The sequence below is a fragment of the Chamaea fasciata genome, unplaced genomic scaffold (assembly GCF_029207755.1).
Source record: "Chamaea fasciata isolate MVZ Bird 193981 ecotype frontalis unplaced genomic scaffold, bChaFas1.0.hap1 SCAF_5, whole genome shotgun sequence".
NCBI lineage: Eukaryota > Metazoa > Chordata > Aves > Passeriformes > Sylviidae > Chamaea > Chamaea fasciata.
In genome coordinates, this window is record NW_027094090.1 from 41,313,987 (window position 1) to 41,334,009 (window position 20,023).

The 20,023-nt window shown below is 32.8% G+C and overlaps 1 protein-coding gene across 13 annotated transcripts in view; it reads left to right on the top strand.

The window, feature by feature from the left end:
* Positions 1 to 20,023, top strand: part of LRRIQ1 (leucine rich repeats and IQ motif containing 1) — a 106,248-nt gene that overhangs the window by 61,726 nt on the left and 24,499 nt on the right. For 9 of the 13 annotated variants that reach the window (XM_066183327.1, XM_066183326.1, XM_066183330.1 and 6 more), the window contains one exon: positions 3,915 to 4,016. In XM_066183327.1, the coding sequence (XP_066039424.1) occupies positions 3,915 to 4,016 (102 nt within the window). Of the gene's footprint in view, positions 1 to 3,914; positions 4,017 to 7,326; positions 7,391 to 13,580; positions 13,673 to 13,773; positions 14,126 to 20,023 lie in introns of those variants that run through there. The other 4 variants (XM_066183336.1, XM_066183339.1, XM_066183337.1 and 1 more) reach the window with 4 other exon arrangements.

Here is a 20,023-nt window from a genome sequence, read left to right on the forward strand (position 1 = left end):
AGACAATGATAAAGATATTTCATAGAGGTCAACAAATATTTTTGGTTTGAGTTTAGAATTTTAGACAGCAATGCAATAATAGTTTAAAAATGAAATAAAAACCAGTAAAAAACTCAACGCACCTTCCTCAAATGCACAACCCCAAAATAGATACAACAGTCAGAATGAAAATTTGGGGTATCTTATTATTCCTTATTACACATTACATGAATGACCATTGATCTATATTTACTTAGTAACAGAAAAAAAGCTACTTCTGTTGTAATTGTCAATTCTATGTAGAAGTATCTTCTGGAAACTCCAGCCATGGATTAGTTGGAGTTTTAATTGCTATGCCATTATGGAACAAAATCTGGCCTTTCTTCCAAATGAATTTACATTATAGATAAGCATCTGTTGCTACATACAACTTTGTCTTATCATCTCTTTAAAGTTGTCATGTTATGTTTATGTTTTCTTAATTACAGGTATTGCACAACAAAAATGAATGGCAAACATTTTAATTTTCAGTTTCATGTATTAACGAGAAGTTTAGGAATGTGGTGCCAGATCATGCAGTAACTACTCCTTCCATATTGTTTCCATAATATATCTTGTGTTTGTCCAACTTAACTTCTATATTTGGAGGCAGTCAAGGAATGTACATTAAATTACCTCCCTAGTTTCTAGATTGAGAGCACAGATCATCATCTGATAAGTCACATTTAAATGAGTATGCCAGAATCCAGGAAGATATTTCTATGATTTTGTACTATTGGACTCTTTCACAGTTCTTTGTGTGAAATCTAAAACATTCGATTGCATGTCATCAAAGCATACATGCAGTTCATTTTCCCAGTTCACTCAGAGACTAAAAAGCACTAGTATTATGAAGTAATCTATGTAATATTGCTTACATTTGGGACTAGACTAAGGAAAGGACTCATTTTTAATAACAGAAGAGCTGTAGGCAATGGTTGAGGTGATCCAGGTACAAATTCAAGTAGTCTGGCACTTTGTTAAATCCATGTAGATTCTTTAACTTATTTTGCAAGATTCAAAGATACAAAGATTCTGATGGAAATCTCTTGGAAGAACAATTTCCATTATTTGCCTTTCTTCCCAGTTCATGGAAGACTTTGCTTCTGCTATCTTTGTACACAAGTAAATGTTTGAGAAATCTGACTTGGGACTAATAACTGAGTAATTTCACCAAAAATCTTTAGTATAGTTTAACTTTGAACTTGGTGTTTTCATAGAATTGGGTGGGAGGTTGGATTAAGGAAAAATGATTTTTTAAAACATTTTGGAACAATATTAATAGGCCCTCATAGGAAAATACATATTATTTCAGGAATTATTTTAAATTAATCAAAATTACTTTGGAAATTTTCAATTGTATTTTGTCTTAAGAGGTTTTATTTGATTTTGTCACTTTTTCTTTGGTCTTCTTTTGAAGAAAGACACTGTTTTTTGTAACTAGCATCAAGAAGTTAGAAGTCTTCTTGTTAACACTGTATGCTTGATGTCGGAAAAATTGCAATTATAAAAAATTTATTTGTACATTTTTATCCGTGTGCAGGACTTGTATGGCCAAGTATCTTAGAACTATACAACAGACAATAGTAATTCATACTTAAAATATTTTTAGAGATTCTATTATCTAAAATTTCAAGGAGAACATTTAAAATATTATGTAATACAATTTCAAGGTATTTTAATCACAAGTCTTACTGTCTCGCTGTCCCAGACATTCGCTACCCTGATGAGCACTAGTCTGATTCAAAATTTTTTTAGTTGGAAGGCTACTTTATCCATTTTTACAGAGCGAAATAATCTACAAACATGGCAATACAGTTTGTGAACAAAATTATCCCATTATCAAAATCATTCTAATGATCTACCTGTGAAATTGATGGATCTAATCATTATTTATTTTGCTTCTTGGATAGTTTAATTGAATTTAGCTAGTAAAAATGAGTTAAAATTACTTTAAATATGGCATCCTCTGGGTTAATCTGAAAGCAATAATCATCCTACAACCACATGAGAGAGGCTCTTAGCCAATTTGAGATAACAAATCATAATGTATCACTGATTCTGCCTTGTGTAGAAGGCATGGCCTAAATTACTCCCTCCCCACTTGCTACAATCCCTTCATTAGTCAAGTTTGCTGCTTTGTGAGAGGTTAGCACCATTAAGAACGTTCTGTCAGCCACATGCTGCTGCAGTTCGGGCTGACCAAGAACACTGTAGCATCTTGACATGTCTTGCCAATACATTATCTCTTGGAATGCCACACCCCATTAAAGATCTTCTCCAGTCTTGTAACTGATCTTCCCATTCTCTGGGAAAAGCTGAGCTCTTAGGATCCCTTTATGTACCATTAGTTTGTAATTGAAGTGTCTACTACAGCTGTAGAGGGCTGGTCAAAACCAACTTTATGAATTGTTGTTGAAATTCATAAGAAATTATGTTAACCATGTTAACAGGACATTCTGGTCATTCCGAAATAAGAAAACTGACAAACGAAAGAACTGTTTACTTTGCTGCAGTATAATCATGGAAACTCTCTCAATAAACACTAATGAGATCATGTGACAAACTTAAAATGAAGCACCAGACATAACTAGTCATTTCAATGTATTCTGTCTGAATGCTCTTTGAGTCTTTCCATAACCTGTTTTCCTGCTCTGTCTCTTCTGGCAGTGTCTCACATATTCATATTTGCTACATGCACATTCTTTGAAAAAACTTAGACACTTCCCTTGCCATTTCTATTTGTTGGTAAGCTCCATTGCTTTTTTTCTCCTCATTACTAATTTCTACCATTTTCAGACAGTTTTTTGTCATCTTTGTAGACAAGCTTCTTCTGCCTCATTGCTTCTAATATATTCCTGAGCCTGGATATATCTATTTGGGCTACTGTGTTCTTTTAACCATGTCAAATGTATTTCTTTTATATTTTCTTTGGCATTGTGTTGCCTTGCTCCATGGCATACCTCTCTATACTTTGCTCATCATTGTGTATCTGCTTTTTTTTTTTCTACATTCTTTTCAGTCCCTACTTTTTTTTTTTTTCCTCAGTATTATCACTGGTTTATTCTGCATTGTGCCCAGAATTTTCACATTCCTTCTAACCCACCATTTCCCTTAAACTCCTACTTTCCTCCTGTGCCAAGCAAAAAATTCTTCCTTCACATTGTAAATAACATGTGAAGATCCCCCCTCCTGACTTGTATGACTTGTATGGCTTTTGCATCACTTTAACCTTTGTTAATTAAACTTCTTTTTTTTTTTTTTTGCCAGTCTAGGAACATGTCTTATATAGATTTATGTCCAATTATATGCTCATCTTTACTTCTTTGCAAACTTTTAAAAGTAACAGTTAAGAAACTAATCAAGATTTCATACTTCAACATACAGACATCTGGAGCACTTTTTAATTTCAATTAGGATGGAAGATGGAGGATGACTAGCTAATTATCTACAAGTGTAGCCTCAAAAAATAAGCTGCCTCCTGTTAACATTCTTTAGGTGTAAATGTCTTGATTTAGACTACTGAATAATTCTGACCCAAAGCTTTTGGAAACACTGCTTGATATATATCCTGGTAATATTTCTGCTTTAATTTCAAGCTTAAAATCCAGATTTTTAAAGAATATTTTCTTCAAATACATGCTTCAGAGTTTATTTTTAATTCATAGATGAGTGAGCTGAAAGATCAACAGTGTTAAAATTGCAAAACAATGACTTTGATTCTCAGTTGCATGTGTATTTATATGGCTTTATTTTAGAAAGTGTAATCCTTTGTGAATATAAAACCTACTTTTAAAGGTATTTTCATTTATTAAGTGACTAAAAGGTGAAAAACAGCTTGAAGGAATGAATGAGCCAGGTCTGACCTTTGATTTTAACTTGTTCTCGTCATCTAGACCCAGCTGTGCGCCTGGCGTTGTTCAAAAACAATGAAAATAAACATCTCTCTGTGAAACCACCAGGGAAGACACAGCCTATAAATGCTGGATACTTTGAAGGTATGAACAAGTATTTCATTTTATGCATATAAGCATATATATCTTGCAATGTCTTTTAAACAGACCTACTCGAAATATAAAACAATATGCACAAATAGAAAAAGGCAGAAGTTTAAGGACCTTATCTGTTCTTGGGTATCTCAAGTTACAGCAGTGAAACATTTCAATTTCAATTCATTGTGGAGAGCAGGAGGTGCTCCAAGAGTTTAATTCACAGGGAGATTGAGCCTAACTTATTCATTTACTGTTTTATTATTAAATCTTCATCAGGAAAAATGTCAAAGCATGTCAAAGAGATATAAAATACAATGTACTAGAATAAAACTTTATTAATTAAATATTATTTCAAATTCTTCATTTAATTGCCACCTTTTCCAAAGCTAGACATTAACTCCTAAAAATCCTTAACATGTGTTTTGGAAAGCACTTTCATAAATTTTCCCCAGAAATCCACCATTTGACAAGAAGGCAAGGAAAGGACATTCAGCATAAAAGTATGAAAATCTTTTTCATAAATATTTCACAAATATTTAAATACTGATGTAGCTCTTTTACTGTTCAAATTCATGTTAAAACACTCCTTGGTTTCCGTACAATTAAAATAAGGCCAAGTTTATTAAAAATGCCCTTGTTGTAAGAAGATAATCAACTCCAGAGATAGTGTTTTTATATTGTTTTTATTCTTTTTGCAACTCAGTAGTGTACTCAGAACATTTTCACCTCTGTCTTATCTTTTCAAAGACATAGTCGTATGCTATCTGATCGATTCCCAGTTTCACAAAGTAAAATTACAAATTTTACTGTATTAACATTTACTGTACGAGGATAAAAATTAGTACATGTCTGAAACAGGTGTGAAATAAATCTGAGTGTACATGAATTGCAATTCAGTCATTAATTAACTTAGCTGTATGGAAGCCTAAATTTGCCTCACATTCATGAATCCATGCTCAAATTTGTTTGGAAACAATTCTTGGTGAATTCTGAAGAAGAAATATTTTTTCACAATTATTTGCCTTGGATCCAAGCATGAGTTTACCTTGACTATAGAAAGTCTGTGCATACTGCACCTGATTGAGCATTTCCAGTATCTCATATGTGTTTCTGTGGCATATGCTTATATAGGTCAGAATTCGTCATATGTTTAGGAAACAGGACATGCAGGCTGCCTGTGAAAGAGTGAATGTCCAAGAATACAAACAACAGTAGGAATGCTCAAAACCATGTCATGGATAAGCCTGATTACAAGTTCAGTGCCCTAAAGTCGATGTAGGTTTAGCCTAGCTTTCCTGCCACCAGTTTATTTGCCTCTGCCTGAAAACATTTCGCTTTGATTTGAAAAGCTGATGTACACATTCTAAATATTATGAAATTTACTTTTGGAATTTATGGAGAGAAGGTAGGTTGGATATCAAAAGGCAAGCCTAGTGGTGGCTTTCTTAATTATCTTTCATTGCAAGGACCATTTTACTCCTCTACCAGCCTAATAAACAGAAACTTTTTCTCAGCACTTGTACCTGCTCACATGCAGTCTGCTGAGCCTTCAAGAAGACAAGCAATACTTTTCTGCTTGACCAGATTATAAATTTCTCTTTCTGCCAGAGGCATTGTTACTTCAGACATTATGTCCAGAAAATTCTAGGTTGTGAATTAGAAAGAGAGTGCACCACAGAGCATTTATTTCTATGTATGTGAGGTATCATCAGACAGAGCTAGGCATTTCTAAGTTTAGAATTAGTAATACACCTGCATATTAACTTCACAGAGTTGTATTATCAAAGATGTCTTCTCTTGTTTCCCATTTCCCCTCTTACCTTTTAAATGTTTCTTCCTCTTTTGCCTGCAATTGATCCCTTTGGGTCTATTCAGTCATTGGAGTTTTTTCTGTAACAAGAAGGTGGAATGTTTTCACTCTGGATCCATAAATCTTGTGGTCATTGTATTTTAAGTCGATAAAACCCAGACATGTCCTTTGCGTGGCGGAAATAAACTCCCTCCATTCATGTCCTTTTACTTTCACAGACTCATAGTGAGTCCTTGGGTAGAAAATTTGAAAAAAAAAAAAAAGCACATTCTTTATATATATTCCTTCTTTATTTCTTTAAATTGGGAAATGGAGGGGAGAAGTCAACATCAACAACAAAACAGCAAGTACACACATGTTATCTGTTAAATAACAGAATCACTACTTTTGAAAGGGAATGCCCTAGGAAGTGAAACAATTAGAACAGTTTTAGATTTTCAAACTGGAACACATCATGGTTATGAATATTTAAGAAGAAATCTAGTTAAAATGTATGATGAATGTCTTTTGTCTTCATTGTGGTTTTGTGTCGAAGGGTACAAAGAAGACAAAAACAAATAAAAGCATAAGGGATATAAAAAAAACAGTGAAAAGAAATGAGGTTAATATCTGATGCTTTTGTTTTCCTGAGATTATTTTTTCTGTCATAATTTCCGTCTTATTTTCCTGCTACAGAAGTTTTCGTAAGCTGATATGCAATATGCTGATTAAAAATTTTGAAAACTTGTGCATAACTTTAATCCCATAGGATAATGAACACATATCTAAGTTGACATACATGTTATAGGAAAATACATTTTCAGAACTTGAGTTTTTATTCATAAATATTCAAAATTTATTAATAATTTTTTATTAAATTTTGGATGAGTCATCATGCTTTACTCACTGATGTTAGACAAATCCCCACCAGGGACTATTATTTCACATTTGAATCACAGCAGCATACAGAAGTTAGTCAGAAATAAACCCCTTTATAATATACACATTGTGCCAACAGCATGAGGAAATACTGTTCTCACAGAGAACAGCTTACCTTTTAAAAATACAGGCAGCATATGAAGGCACATACCATGGGAATGTAATACAATGCATTACTGCATATGTATCTGTATGCGTCAATACATTTACATACAGTACATGTGTCCATACTCACATAAATATATAAGCATATTCCATGAGTATAAGTAGGTATCATAATTCAATCAATGTAGCACTTACGACGTTTTATTTGTATACTTTGAAAGGGAAGTAAGTTATGAACAATTACTCTCTGGTGTAATTACTAGTATCAATATGCATTTTGTAATCCTAACACTTTCTGTCAGATGCCGTTTCAGTGTTTCTTTAAAATTAATTTAATACATGTAGTCATTGTGTGATAAAACTATATTTGAATCTTTATTGGGACATTAACTTGAGTAGGTTGCAAAGTAAGCCATAGAATATGCAAGTATAAATATGTATTTACTGTTTCTCATAACAAATTATACCCTGATCAAAAACCAGAAGATAGACGAAAGCCTGACTTGATGTACTCCTGATGATTTCCTGGATGTTTCCTGGAACTGTGTATGTTGCACTGCTTTCTTTGGTGAGATAAGGTTATGCTTCCATCATGGTTGTTGAGTTTCATTTAGTGTCAGGTAGCTGACAAACAAAATATGTCTTCTTTAATGAATGTTCTGGTTAAGTGAATATTCTTGAAGATATTCTGTGGTTTGCAGATGGTGACATTTCGAAGATCTCAAAATTTTAGAAATTTTATAAGGCACACAGATAATTGTCATAATTTCCTATTTTGCATCAAAGCATACTTTTCAGAAAGCTTTATGACTCCTTGTCCTCTTTTTTTCTGGAGGCTATTTCAGCTGTTAATTTAATGTAAAATAGTCTTGACTGTTTTGGGTGAAGTACATCAGCAACTGTAGGAAAAATCTATCCTTGACTCCTCTTGGGAAGTTCCAATTAGTCCTGGCTGTATGTGTAGCAGAGCATCTCTGCCCTCTGTGGGTCCCTAATTACAGGATCTGTAATTTCATTTACATAGAGGAAGGATACTTTTCTAGCCAACAGTGTGAATACTTAGTCCCAGTACAGCAGCTGAAAACTAAAGCATGAGCCCTAAGGCAATTTTTTTTGCTACAAGCTTTGAAAACAGTGTGTGTCTTTTTGGGTCCTCTTTAATCCAGTTTCCTCAATGGTTTTGGTGGGTTATCCAAACAATTTTTCTAGAGTGGAATGGGAGGCTGAATTCCAATCTGTAGAGCAAGTTGGAAGAATGCAGTAGATCAGCTGAAAATCCGTTCAAACTATCCAAGTATTATTTAGATATGATTCACTTTATTTCACAGAATTTCACAGACTGTGCCCTATTTAATTTTGTAGGTTAGGTGATTTATTGGCATATATAGTATATTTATTTTTAGTCATATCCATATCCATCACTGACACATCTATACCATATACTTCATAGTGAAAAGAGTTCAATGTGACTACACCTAAAAATGTAAGCAATGATTTATGCCTGGAAGTTTAACTATATTAAAAACGCACTGGGCTGTGTTGACAAGACATGTTTGCTGTAGTTTGGGAACCTGTTGTTCTAATTGGCAGTAGTGTATTTCCTGTCATTTTATGCTCATGGTGACCAAGGAAAATATAATGGGTATAGTGTTAAGACCGATTTCACCAATAAAAATTTGATAATGAATAGATTATACTTTCTCAGGTGACTTTAAATTATGCCAATATTTATTTATTTCTACTGAAATTGTCAGTAGAAATAATATTTATTTTTCAAGAATAAGAAGTGAGCTTGTGATTATGTCATATGATTGAAAGATAACTATCAAAGAATCCACTTAGTTATCTGTTTTCCAGCTTTCTAACAGTTCCTAATTATGAAACTCGTTATAGTCTCAAGTGAAATTTTTTGCAAAGCATTCTTACAGATTATAATTACTAGTGATAATTGAAAGTGCAAATGTGAGACTTTGGAAAGTTGGAATTTAAGGTTAGCTATTAGTTAATTTTGTGAGTTCGTTAAAATATTGTTGCACTTGATCAACATAGTTTCTTAGATTTTCTGTATTATAAAGTATGATTTCTTTTTTAAAAGAAGTGTGATATTTAATAGAATTTGTATTGATTCAAATCACTGATATTTGACAAATCACATCTACATGACAGTTAAGAGAAGGTACTGAGGCTGGAATGCTAATATTAATCTTTATATGGGCTTTAAATATTTTTTCATTTGTTATTTAGGAGCACTTAAAAGAGACATTGAACTATGAGAGATAATTTGTGTTAGTTGTTTTCATCTTTTAGAAATTAGCTATTTTTAATGGAGAAATATTAATGGCATCAACTCCCGGGAATCATAGTGTTTGTAAACATCCGTTTCTAAAGTAAGTCATCTTTCATTGATCTGTTGTCTCAAAAGGATTAATAACCAACTTTGAAATTTGGCCTTGCTGCAATTCTACATGTTCAGTGCCATGTTTTCAGTAAAGCGTAACTATTACATATCTCCCAGGTTTTAAATCTGTATGCCACATTAGGGAAGCAGTTTCTAATCCATACAGCACTGACAAAAATGACAAAATAATGCATTTTCAGAGAATGTAAGCTCTGTCCTGAAATGTAATGAAAATGTGTTACAGAAGCTTGCAGTGCAGAAAGGGGTCTATCTTTAAAAATCATAATTCTATGGCTTTGTTTCCTATTATTTAGTTTGAGCTCACACAACAGAACTCTTGCATTGAAATATTTTCTCATTTTAAGGAATTAATGGCTCTCCACCAGCCCTTCAACATGTAAAATGAGTAGGTTACTTGTGTCCAGTACATCCAAAAAGAGCCAGGATAAAATAAACATAAGGAGTTGGATATCTTGGAAAAAATCTGTCATGGGTTTGGGTTAATCATCTCCAGAAGAAATTCAACTTGATGCCTGAAATGTAAGACTTCTTGGAGAAAGCAGTAAAGCCTGAGGCAGTGTTGATCTGAAGGAGTGCTCTCCATGGGTCAGAGCTGCTCTGCTGGCAGAGTGCAAACCCAGTTCACAACAGCGGTGCGCTGAAAACTTGTAAAGGACTGCAGGGGCCTTACAGTGCACGCACTCAAGCTTTGGTTACATAGTTCTACTGGTCCAGTTTCTTATTATAAAATAAAACTGAAAAATAAAATCTGCGCCTAATTTTCTAGCCTCCTGTCTGTCAATGGTAGTATAGGATTTTTTCAGTGTTCATGGAACAAAGCAATCCTGAAATTATGTTTAAAAATAAACATGTAAAACATAATTTATGTGGATTTATGCAGTGCACTTCAGTGTCTGAGTATTTATAAATGATCTAGACATATGAAATATTTATTAATATTCTTGCTTTTCACAGTCTATTATCAAAAAAAAAAAGGAAATTCTATTTGCCTGAAGTTCCTGAGCAGGAGGTACTTGCCATAGATACATACCAACTAGTATTATGAATTCTTATTCTGATTCTAGTCTTCAGGGTTCCTGTATTCGTATATTCAAACTTTCTGACCACATATTTCACCTGCCTGTGTACTTTCTCTTTGTTTCTGACTCTGCTATTTTCCTGACCATTGTAATTTGTGGTGGCATAAGGATTTTATTAGTGCTTAGATATGAATGTGGTCTCTAAGCTAGAGTGTGTATTTGTTTGTTCAAATAAACTTCCAAAACTAGGATTTTATACAATGTAGTGTTGGTTATCTGTGCTTTCATAGCATACTAATTTACGAGTTTTTATCAGCCTAAAAGGAACTGCACACACACGGAAAAACCCCAACCTCTTACTGTTCTTTTACTAATAACTACCCAGTGATGACTTCGGTAGGAGAGAGATTTCACAAAAAATGTCATCAGAGGTTAAGAACTACTTTTTTCTTGAATAAGATGATATAATAGTTCAGATAATTTTATTTGTATCTCCTTCAATTTTGCCTTTCTTTTTTCTCTTTTTCTTGTTATTTTATGTCCGAAATCTTTCTAGTGTGATATCTGCATCTCAACCAGTGTAAATGTAGCAAAGTTGATTCCACATTCAGATCCACAGCTTTTAATACTGCATAAGGCAATCATTTTAGATGAATAGATCCCTGAGTACCGAAGCATTTCAAATCCTTTTTCATTTGACCATTCAGTGACCTGATAACTATTTCCTGTCCCTAAGTAAGGTCATGACCCAGGTCGTAGAGTGCAAAAGACAGATAATTTTAGCAACAAGTTAAATCAAAATGGATTTGGTTGGAGGGGGTAAGGGAGAATAGGTTTGGTTAATTTCCTTTAAAATAAAGTGTTGCAAAACTTGTATTTAGCATGTCCTGTAAAAAGTAATTATTGATTTTGTTGCTGTCTTGTTTGGATGCCTGGGGATGTGGTCAATATTGGGGTGGTTTGTTTATTTGCTTTGCCTTTGCTGAACAGTAACCAATACTTTTTTTTTACACTTCAAAAATAATTGCTAATGAAGATGTCATTAAAAGAGCATATTAAGATATATTCAAAGTTCTTTCCAAAATGAGCATTCCAAGCATTAAATCATATTACTATGCAAATGGTTTTTAAACGTAGGCCACAGACTTTGTTTGTAAAAACATCACGAATGTTGCATTGCACAAATGTTCCTCTAGCAAAAGAATTTCTGTTTGGTATGATGATATGAATAAGGAATGTAATGTAGTCTTAGAAATATCTTATAGGTACAAATCTTGCTTCAATTGGATTCCACGGCACATTTTCAATCACCATTAAAGGAATGTTTCCTGTAGCTATAGATTTTAATAATTGCATTATTCTAAGCACTTTCACACATGAAATAAAAGGGAGGCCTTCACACCAGAGCTTTTAATTATTTGAAAATGTAATTTATTAAAGTTTGCTTTAAATAAATTTCTTTTTTTTTTTCCAATTCTGTAATGGGAACTGTGGTGTTATGGAGAATTAGTGTTATCAATGAGGTCAGAGATCTACAGTATTCCAAACAGGCTGTTTTCACAAGTTTATTGTTACACACACATTGAATTATCTTTCTGTTTTTATAAATAATACTGTTATTGTTCAGTTACATTTTTCAAGCAAAATATCAAAACTACACTCTTAAATTGAAATAGAGGAATCTAAAATTTTATGCTGTTCAATACTAACTCTTACAGCAAAGTTCTATAGCTTTTATAGATTTCGTGTAATCCAGAATTGAATGTATGGTGGACCTATAATTTTACAAGGAATTCCAAGTAACTCAAGTATTTTAATGAAAATGTACAATCATGCAGTGATACCCATGTAACTTTTATGGTGTGTTATTTCTGTAATGTAAATTTTCGTTCTTCATAACTTTGCAGTTCAATTATTATCAAAACATACTAGCAATTTCTGGAATTTTGTAGGTTTGTGCTAGTTTGATGTATCCACTCAGATGTTTTATCTGGCTTGTGAGTATAAAAAGGGTAGAATTACTGAATTTTGGAGTTAAATATTTTTTCTCATGTTGGTGAGAAGGGCTGCATTTCAAGATAGTATCTTTGAATACAATTTTGTTTACGTGACATTCTAGAATTATTCTTTCTTTGCCGGTTTATTTTCAAGTTCCCAATCCTACATGGTTGTAGCTTCATAAATTAGCACATTTATAGAACGCTGTAGATAACCTAGTCCACACAATGAGATAAAGAAATCCAAGTACCCAGATAAAAGAACTTCACTTTCACGATCATCATTAAGCAATTACCTTATGACTAGCTGTATTTTTTTAATGTTTTCTGTGTACACAAGGAGTATCAGGCTTACTAAGACCCTGACTGTGGAAAGGCATTTCTCTAAAACATATACATACTTTTGTTTTCGATAAGAAGCAAGCTCAGCAGTTTTCACATGAAGACCAGTGATATCTCTTGTGAAAGATAGAATGTGACTTTTAAAAAAGAGGAATTAAAACTCTACTGTGTATTTTTAAGTTAAATTTACTGAGTATTTGTTTAAGTACCTGATGTATATTTTGTAATTGAGAAATTAGCAGTGAATGTAAAAAGAAAAGAAGCTATGTGCCAGTAAACCAGAAAGTTCTGATTTAACCTACCAATGACCTGGCTTTGTTTGTTCAGATGACAGTTCTAAAAGTGTGCAGAGAATATTCCCTTTTAATACAGTTATTTGCCGCAAGCCGTGACCTCACTGCCTGTCGGGGAGCAGGTCTGAATTGGCCCTTTCTCTGATATCGTGACATTGCTTCTGTTGCCTCGATTGTGACCTCTGATTGCATGATACCCCTGAGAGTTCAATTTAATAAGCGTGACTCCTGACTCTTAGCCAGGTCTGCCTTCTTAGGTTTTGTCAGACTCTACTTGTAGTCTGGTCTACATATGCTAAAACACTGCATAGGCTGTCATCGTACTATGTGAGTTGTGTGCACTGTATTTGAAATTCTCTTTCAAACATCTTTAATTTCTTGCAAATGCAAATGTTTATAAAATCTTTCTTGGAATAAATTTTGGAAGTTGTTTCTTTCACATTTATGGCTGCTTGGGATTTTTGGGTTTTATACCTTTGCACAGATAGTTACTATGCTTTCACTAAATTACTAAGCATGTATGTTATCCATGCATCATACTGTTTTCTTGCTTCCAAATTTTATTTCCCCTATTAGAGTGTTGTTTATTTTTATGACTTCCCATACAGTATATTTGTTAATTTTAGAAATATTTGGGGAAAATCCCTTTTTCTCATTGTATAATTAGTACAGTCACACAACAAGAGAGCACTGTAAGGTGTAGTGACCCAGGACCCATCTGTTTGGAATCTGTTTGGAATCCAGGAGAGGGTGAGTAGAATTAAGACATTTTAAATACCATTGAAAATAAATTATCTTGGGTTTAGTGAAAATTTTGCTACATCATTGCATTCTTTTCTCTTGTTTTCCTCCTCTTCTAGCCAGAATGCTGAAGAAGAGTCTATTCTGAGACCTGGATGCCTTGAGGGTGATGATGCTATTCAGATATTTCTCCAATTTTAGTACTCCTTGATGCAGTCACTGAACCAGAATGTGGAGAAGTTTAAAGATTAAAAGAAAGTTTCAAGAACTGTGGTACAAGTTACAGACAAGTTTCTGTATTTCCTTACGTGCATTTTCTGTATTCTCATTGCAGATATTGTACCCATTTTTCTAACCTCTGTATCAGTACCAGTAACTTGGTGCTTCTAAAAATGTATCATTTCAGAAGAGCAGAAAAATCTTGCTGAACAAAATAATTCTTTGGGCATACTTTTATAGTTGCATTAAAATTTTTCTGTAAATATTACCATTTAATACTTGTTTATTTCTTCAAATGCTTTAAAGAATTCTGTTACCCTTTTCAATCAGATTAATTTTATTAAAATTTTTTATTTTGTATGAAAACTATATTAGGATCTTTCCTATAAAACAAGTTGTATATATGGCAGAAAGTTGGTATTTTCTTGTTACACTCAAACTTGGCAATGAAATTCTATTCCTTCTTCTTCATGACAGTGACTGTTCACAGTGAAGTAAAATCAAGTAAAATCTCAGTTTGGCCAGGGGTTTGTTTTGTTTTGTTTTATGCTTGTTTTTTTGGTTGAAAAATTCTCATGTAAGATTATGCAATTTTAATAACTCAATTCAGTCTCTAAGGTTTTAAAAGTCATAATATAATCATCTGTTTTCTTCTTCTGGACTAAATAGTGTATGATTAGCTACTGAATTTCCTTAATCTTAAGTGAGAGGTTGCCTACCTAATTAAAATTTATGGGAGTTCACTCCTCTCTGGATCAGATCTTAATGCTCTGTAAATTCCTGTTCTATTGGTAGGAGATTAGATCATCAGCTGCAAACAAGCAAAGTTACAAGTGAACAACTGTTTAAACCTGTTGTTAGACAACTGGTAAAACAAATTACACTTTTAAATTAATTAGATATGGCTGTCTTGAAAGCTATTGCAAATATAAACAGAATGCATCTGAGGCAACTATTTGGAAATATCATGGTATTTAGGTTGTTCCCTCCTTTTCAAACAAGTTTTATATGTATGTATATAGAAATACACATGTAAAGTTAGTGAGTAGGAGAGTTTGGTCACAAGTTTAAATGAAAAGTTTTGTAAAAGGAAACTAATTTAAATACACCTACAATAAGCATAAACTGTTTAAATTCAAGATAAGCGACAGTTAAATTAGATACACAAAATAAAACTGGGGGGGTTGTGTTCATCTTCCCACTAAAAAAGAATTTGAATAAAGTTCTAAACAAAATTCTGTGAAAGAACAGGAGGAGTCAATAAATTAGTCAGGGCTAATTTATTCCTTTTTCAACTGATTTCTTCATTGAGTAGGTAAATCATTCAAACCTTCTCTGCATGGATAGAGAAAACCTGTGCCATTGTAACTATTAGTGACCCAAAGTCAATATAATTTAGTCAGTTCCGTACCTGGGGATACACTTGAATATGTGTTGGTTTCTCTATAATTATATACAGTGTTTCGATTCTTGTTTGTTTTCATGTGTTTACCAGCTGAAAATCACAGTTTAATTAATGAAGAGATCTATATGAATACTAAGCTCTTTGAGACATATGTATTGAGAATTAATCTGGGGCAACTTGTAGGAAAATTGTGGTTTTCTTTTGCTTTTTTTGGCCTGACCTTCTTTACAAATGGAAGGCTGGGTTTTTTAATAGCTCTACAAGACACTGGAATTTCATATTGTTTATTGTCTTCCATGATGTATCAACCAATTAAATATAACTCAATAAAAAGAATTAGTACTTTTATGTCTGTATTTATTTATAGACACCCATAAATTTAGTGTTTATGGTTGCTTTTAAGCTGTATATAAATATATAAGAATTTCACACAATTGGAGATTAACTAATTTTAGATATAGAGTCTTAAGAAAAAGAAAAGACTGAAACTTTTTTTCCCATTTAATTCAATGAACATTAAATCAAGTCTTGTTTATACAATATTTGGCATTATGATAGGCCTGATCTTCAGTGTTACCTCTTGGTTTTGCTATGAAGTTAAACAGCAGCTTTGCACTCAGTGTAGGCTTTGTGTGTGTATTTGTCAATGGAGAATAATTCTGCTGTTACACATTACTGTGCTGACAGAGCTGTGAATTGTTGTCACAGTATGTTCATCAAATACCAATAGCTATTTCAAGTCAACATCAGAAATTAAACCAGAAATAGTTCTGCTCAAACAAAAAAATACCTTTTAAATTGAAAAATATATAATATTTGGATCTATCACATATATATATATTAAGTAAATGATATAGATAAAATGGATTATCAGTCCAGAGTCATTCATAATGAAACTACATAATGACATTAGTATGATAATTTTATTATTTCACTTTCAATGTTACTCTGCATTAAGTGCCAATCATGCATGGTATGTGGGCACATCGTATGTGTTGATAAGAATGAGTTCATAAAACAAGTTCTTCTATTATTCAGATAACTTTCTAGAAAAAATGTGTATTCTGAAGAGTAAACATAATAAAGACTTTTTTAAAATGAAATAGCTGAAGCTGTTACACAAAATCAAATGTTTTAATTATTCATAGATAGTGTGTGTCAATGTGATGTAAGTCAGCTTTACTGAATACATTTATTCTGCTCCCAAGTAATGATTTTTTTTGATTCTTTTAATACTTTGTATATGTATCTTCTTGTCATATAGAGGCCTCCAATTTTTATTTTGAACAAAAATTTTGTTGGATTTGAATTTTTCAGTCCCTTTCTTGTACTTTTAGGTTCTTCACTACAAACAAAACCTACCTTAATGGTTGTCACACTCAATAAAAGTGATTGCATTGTGTAGATTTTGCCCCCTTTATAGTGAGCAACATAGTAATTAGACCTCATGCACTCTTATAAAATGTTCCTTTGTGCTTGTTATTTTGAGAATTCAGTTGGATGATCTTATGTCTTAAATAATTTTACTTGGTTTATTGAATTTAGAGAAAGATATTTGTCTGGTTTGGACTACATATAAAGTGATATCTCTTCTTGCTTGGAAATGCCTTTTCATCATGAGGAACTAAACACTTGTGTTGAAGTTCTTGATTGCTTCTGTCATTTAATTTTAAGAAGTGGGAATGGAGAGAAATAAAATCTATCAAAGTATTCTGTTAAAAAAGGGGTGGTTATGTTATGCATCTCTTATTTTTCTCCTCAACAGTAAAAAATCCTCTATTCAGTAGAGAACATCCATCATTAGGGGGTTCATTAATTCCCAAAGTTTATGAGAAAAACTAGAGAGAGAGTGTGTACTAGGCAGATTTGAAATTAGAGACAAGAAACTATGTGAGAGTGTAGGCATTAAGGATAAACAAAATAGGCTCAATCTACCTCCATCTTATTTACACCTTACATTTACTAATGGATAACTAAGCATTGAAATGTTGAACATACTATTTCAAAATATTTTTTGGCTCTTCTTGATTTCTTTGGTTCTTCAAGAACCTTGACTATCTGAAAAACTCTTGGTAACTCTTGGCTGTACTCCGGATCCACTTCTCAGCAGTGCTTTTGATGAGATTTTCCTGTACAGAGTGGCCGAAGCGAGTGCTGTATAGACTACAGAACACTGTGTTCACTGGAGAGTACACAAAAGAACAATGTGAAAGTATGGTATAGCACTGTAAAGTCTTTTATGTTCTTTTTGAATTTGTAAACACCTGAGTGGATCCTGAAGCATGCTGATTGCAGGTGGAAATAGTTTACATCAGGAGCTCTTCTCTTTCCCTCCATGTGGATAGAGTATCACCTCTGTAGCTTCTTCATTTGTGGTTTTGGCAGGGATGTTTTTTGGGTTTTTTCTTAAGAACCAACTTATTTTTTCAAACATAAAGCAATTACATATCCATAAACTAGCTAAAAGAAAATTTAAATGGACAGTTGCATCATTTCAATTGTTGAAAAGTTGAGGCAGCTTCATGTACATACCAGGTGAAATAGTTTTTAAGGTTTATACATCAGTGCACAAAAGTGTCATATGTCTTAGGAAATATCTCAATATGCTGCTTGTTATGAAGAAAATTATAGAAGATAAATAAGAAATTGTATTTAATGTAAATGGAGGAGTACAGGAAGTGTACCTATAAGTGAACCCATAAAAGTTGCAACAGTTGGTCAAATTGGATGGAACAGTGCTTAATGATGGCTTGATGTCAGTGCTAGGAAAATGAACCTTATGAAACAATTCAAGTGGAAATGTGCTATGTTACAAGAGTAGAAGACGTGAACATTTTAATGTAGAGTGGTAGTTTTCAATGTATTTGTATCATCAGAGGGTTGCAAAAGAAGAAGTTAAGTAACCTGGACATACTGGAAGAAGTTCTTTGATACTACTGGAATATGAATAGAGAGATATACCTTTAAATTATGTGTTTTAAAAGTACACCATTGAGGATGAAATAAGACTTAGATTTGCCTCAATGTGGGAAAAAGAAAACGTTGAGTTTAAACAGTGAGCTGGGGACAGATAAATAGTAGTGGTGTATTCTGCAGGGGCAGGAACAAGTAGCAAAATAGAAAATAATGGGAAGGTACAAGTATGAAATCTTGTTTTTCTTGAATTCAAAAGCTGAAATTTGTACTTTTTCAGTGGTTTAGGAATCTCAGTGAAAGGATTCAGCTTTTGCATAATCTAATAATAAGACATCAAAGAGTGAACACAGAAAGCACAGTCTGAAATATAACTGCTGAAATAGAATTAACTAGTTGGTGAAGACATTAGAGAAGAAAAGAAGATTTGCAGATCAAATAACAATGTAGTAGACTTTATTCATAGTTAAAAAAAATACAAAATACCTGGTAAAAAGAGAAAAAGGGCTCAAGTTTCAGGAAAAAACCCTCTTTTAAACTTTTTTTCCTTTCCGTAGCTACTTTTATAATTTTTAAAAGACATTCTCTAGTACATTGATCAGCACTCCCATGTTCAAAACTCCTTATTGATTGATAATTGATAAAGTATTTGATAAAGCATTTTTAAGCATCATAAATTATGTAGGTCATAACCTAAGGTAGTATTCTTGTGATGAAATTCTTTTTCATCTTTTATTCAGCTGTGAACTCACTCGGACACTACTATAAATATATTCATTTCATTCATTCTAGTCCTAGAGATGGAAGTCAATATTGTCAGAAGTCACTTCTAAAATTAACTAATATGTTAAAAGAAAATGTTTTTAAGGTAGAAATATGTATACCCCATTATCTGAAAATTCCAGACCTGAGTTATAAACATAATCTGGGGATGCTATAAGCTTCAGCAACAGTTCTGTACCAATTTCTGCTATGTGATGCTGCCAACTGGCTGGAAGTCACATATTTATTTCTACTATAATGTATTCACAGAATACCTGTAAGCATGCTAAAGACCACTCTAAATACCATTCTTTTTCCAAAACAATTGTTGTGATTGCTATGTAATGTATGACAGTATTTAGTGACTCCTGTCAAATACACTCCTGACAAATGTTTTAAGTTCTCTGTGGAAAAAAAGAGATTCCTCTAATTTCTCATACATTCTAGTACATGGGTGGGTTTGGGGGTTGAAGGGCAGTGGGGTTTGTAATTTTTAAATTATTGTTATTCTCCCGCCTGTTTCCATACACTTCACTTTTTGCCTTTGTAGCAAAAACAAGTCATGTCATTCTTTCTGTTATACACTCTGTGTCAGAAATAAGGCTTTGTTGTTGTTGTAACATGGAAAAAATGAGACTAAAAAGTTGGATTTTAGATTTGGGATGTCAAAGTAATTTATAAATGTGTAATAAAAACATTATATAACTGTATAGAAGACAGTAGAAATTATAAAGCCTCACAGGGTACATACTTTTTATTTTCAATAAGAATATGTTCTTTTAGATTTTGTGGATTTATACACATACTTACATATGCCCTCATATCTTTCTTGCCAGTAATTTATGCCACAATACTGACAGAGAAGAAAAGTGTTATATATTAATTGTATAGACAGTAAATTTATACCCAAGTTCAGCTACTTAATTCCTGTATTAAGAACAGCAATTCCAGAATACATATTGAGAAAATTAAGTCTGGTCACAGATTTTTTTATTAAGGGGGGAAAACTTAGAATGCTAAAGAATTTCCAAGCCTTTCTTTTGCATTGTAGGTCTTAGGTTTCTTAGTCT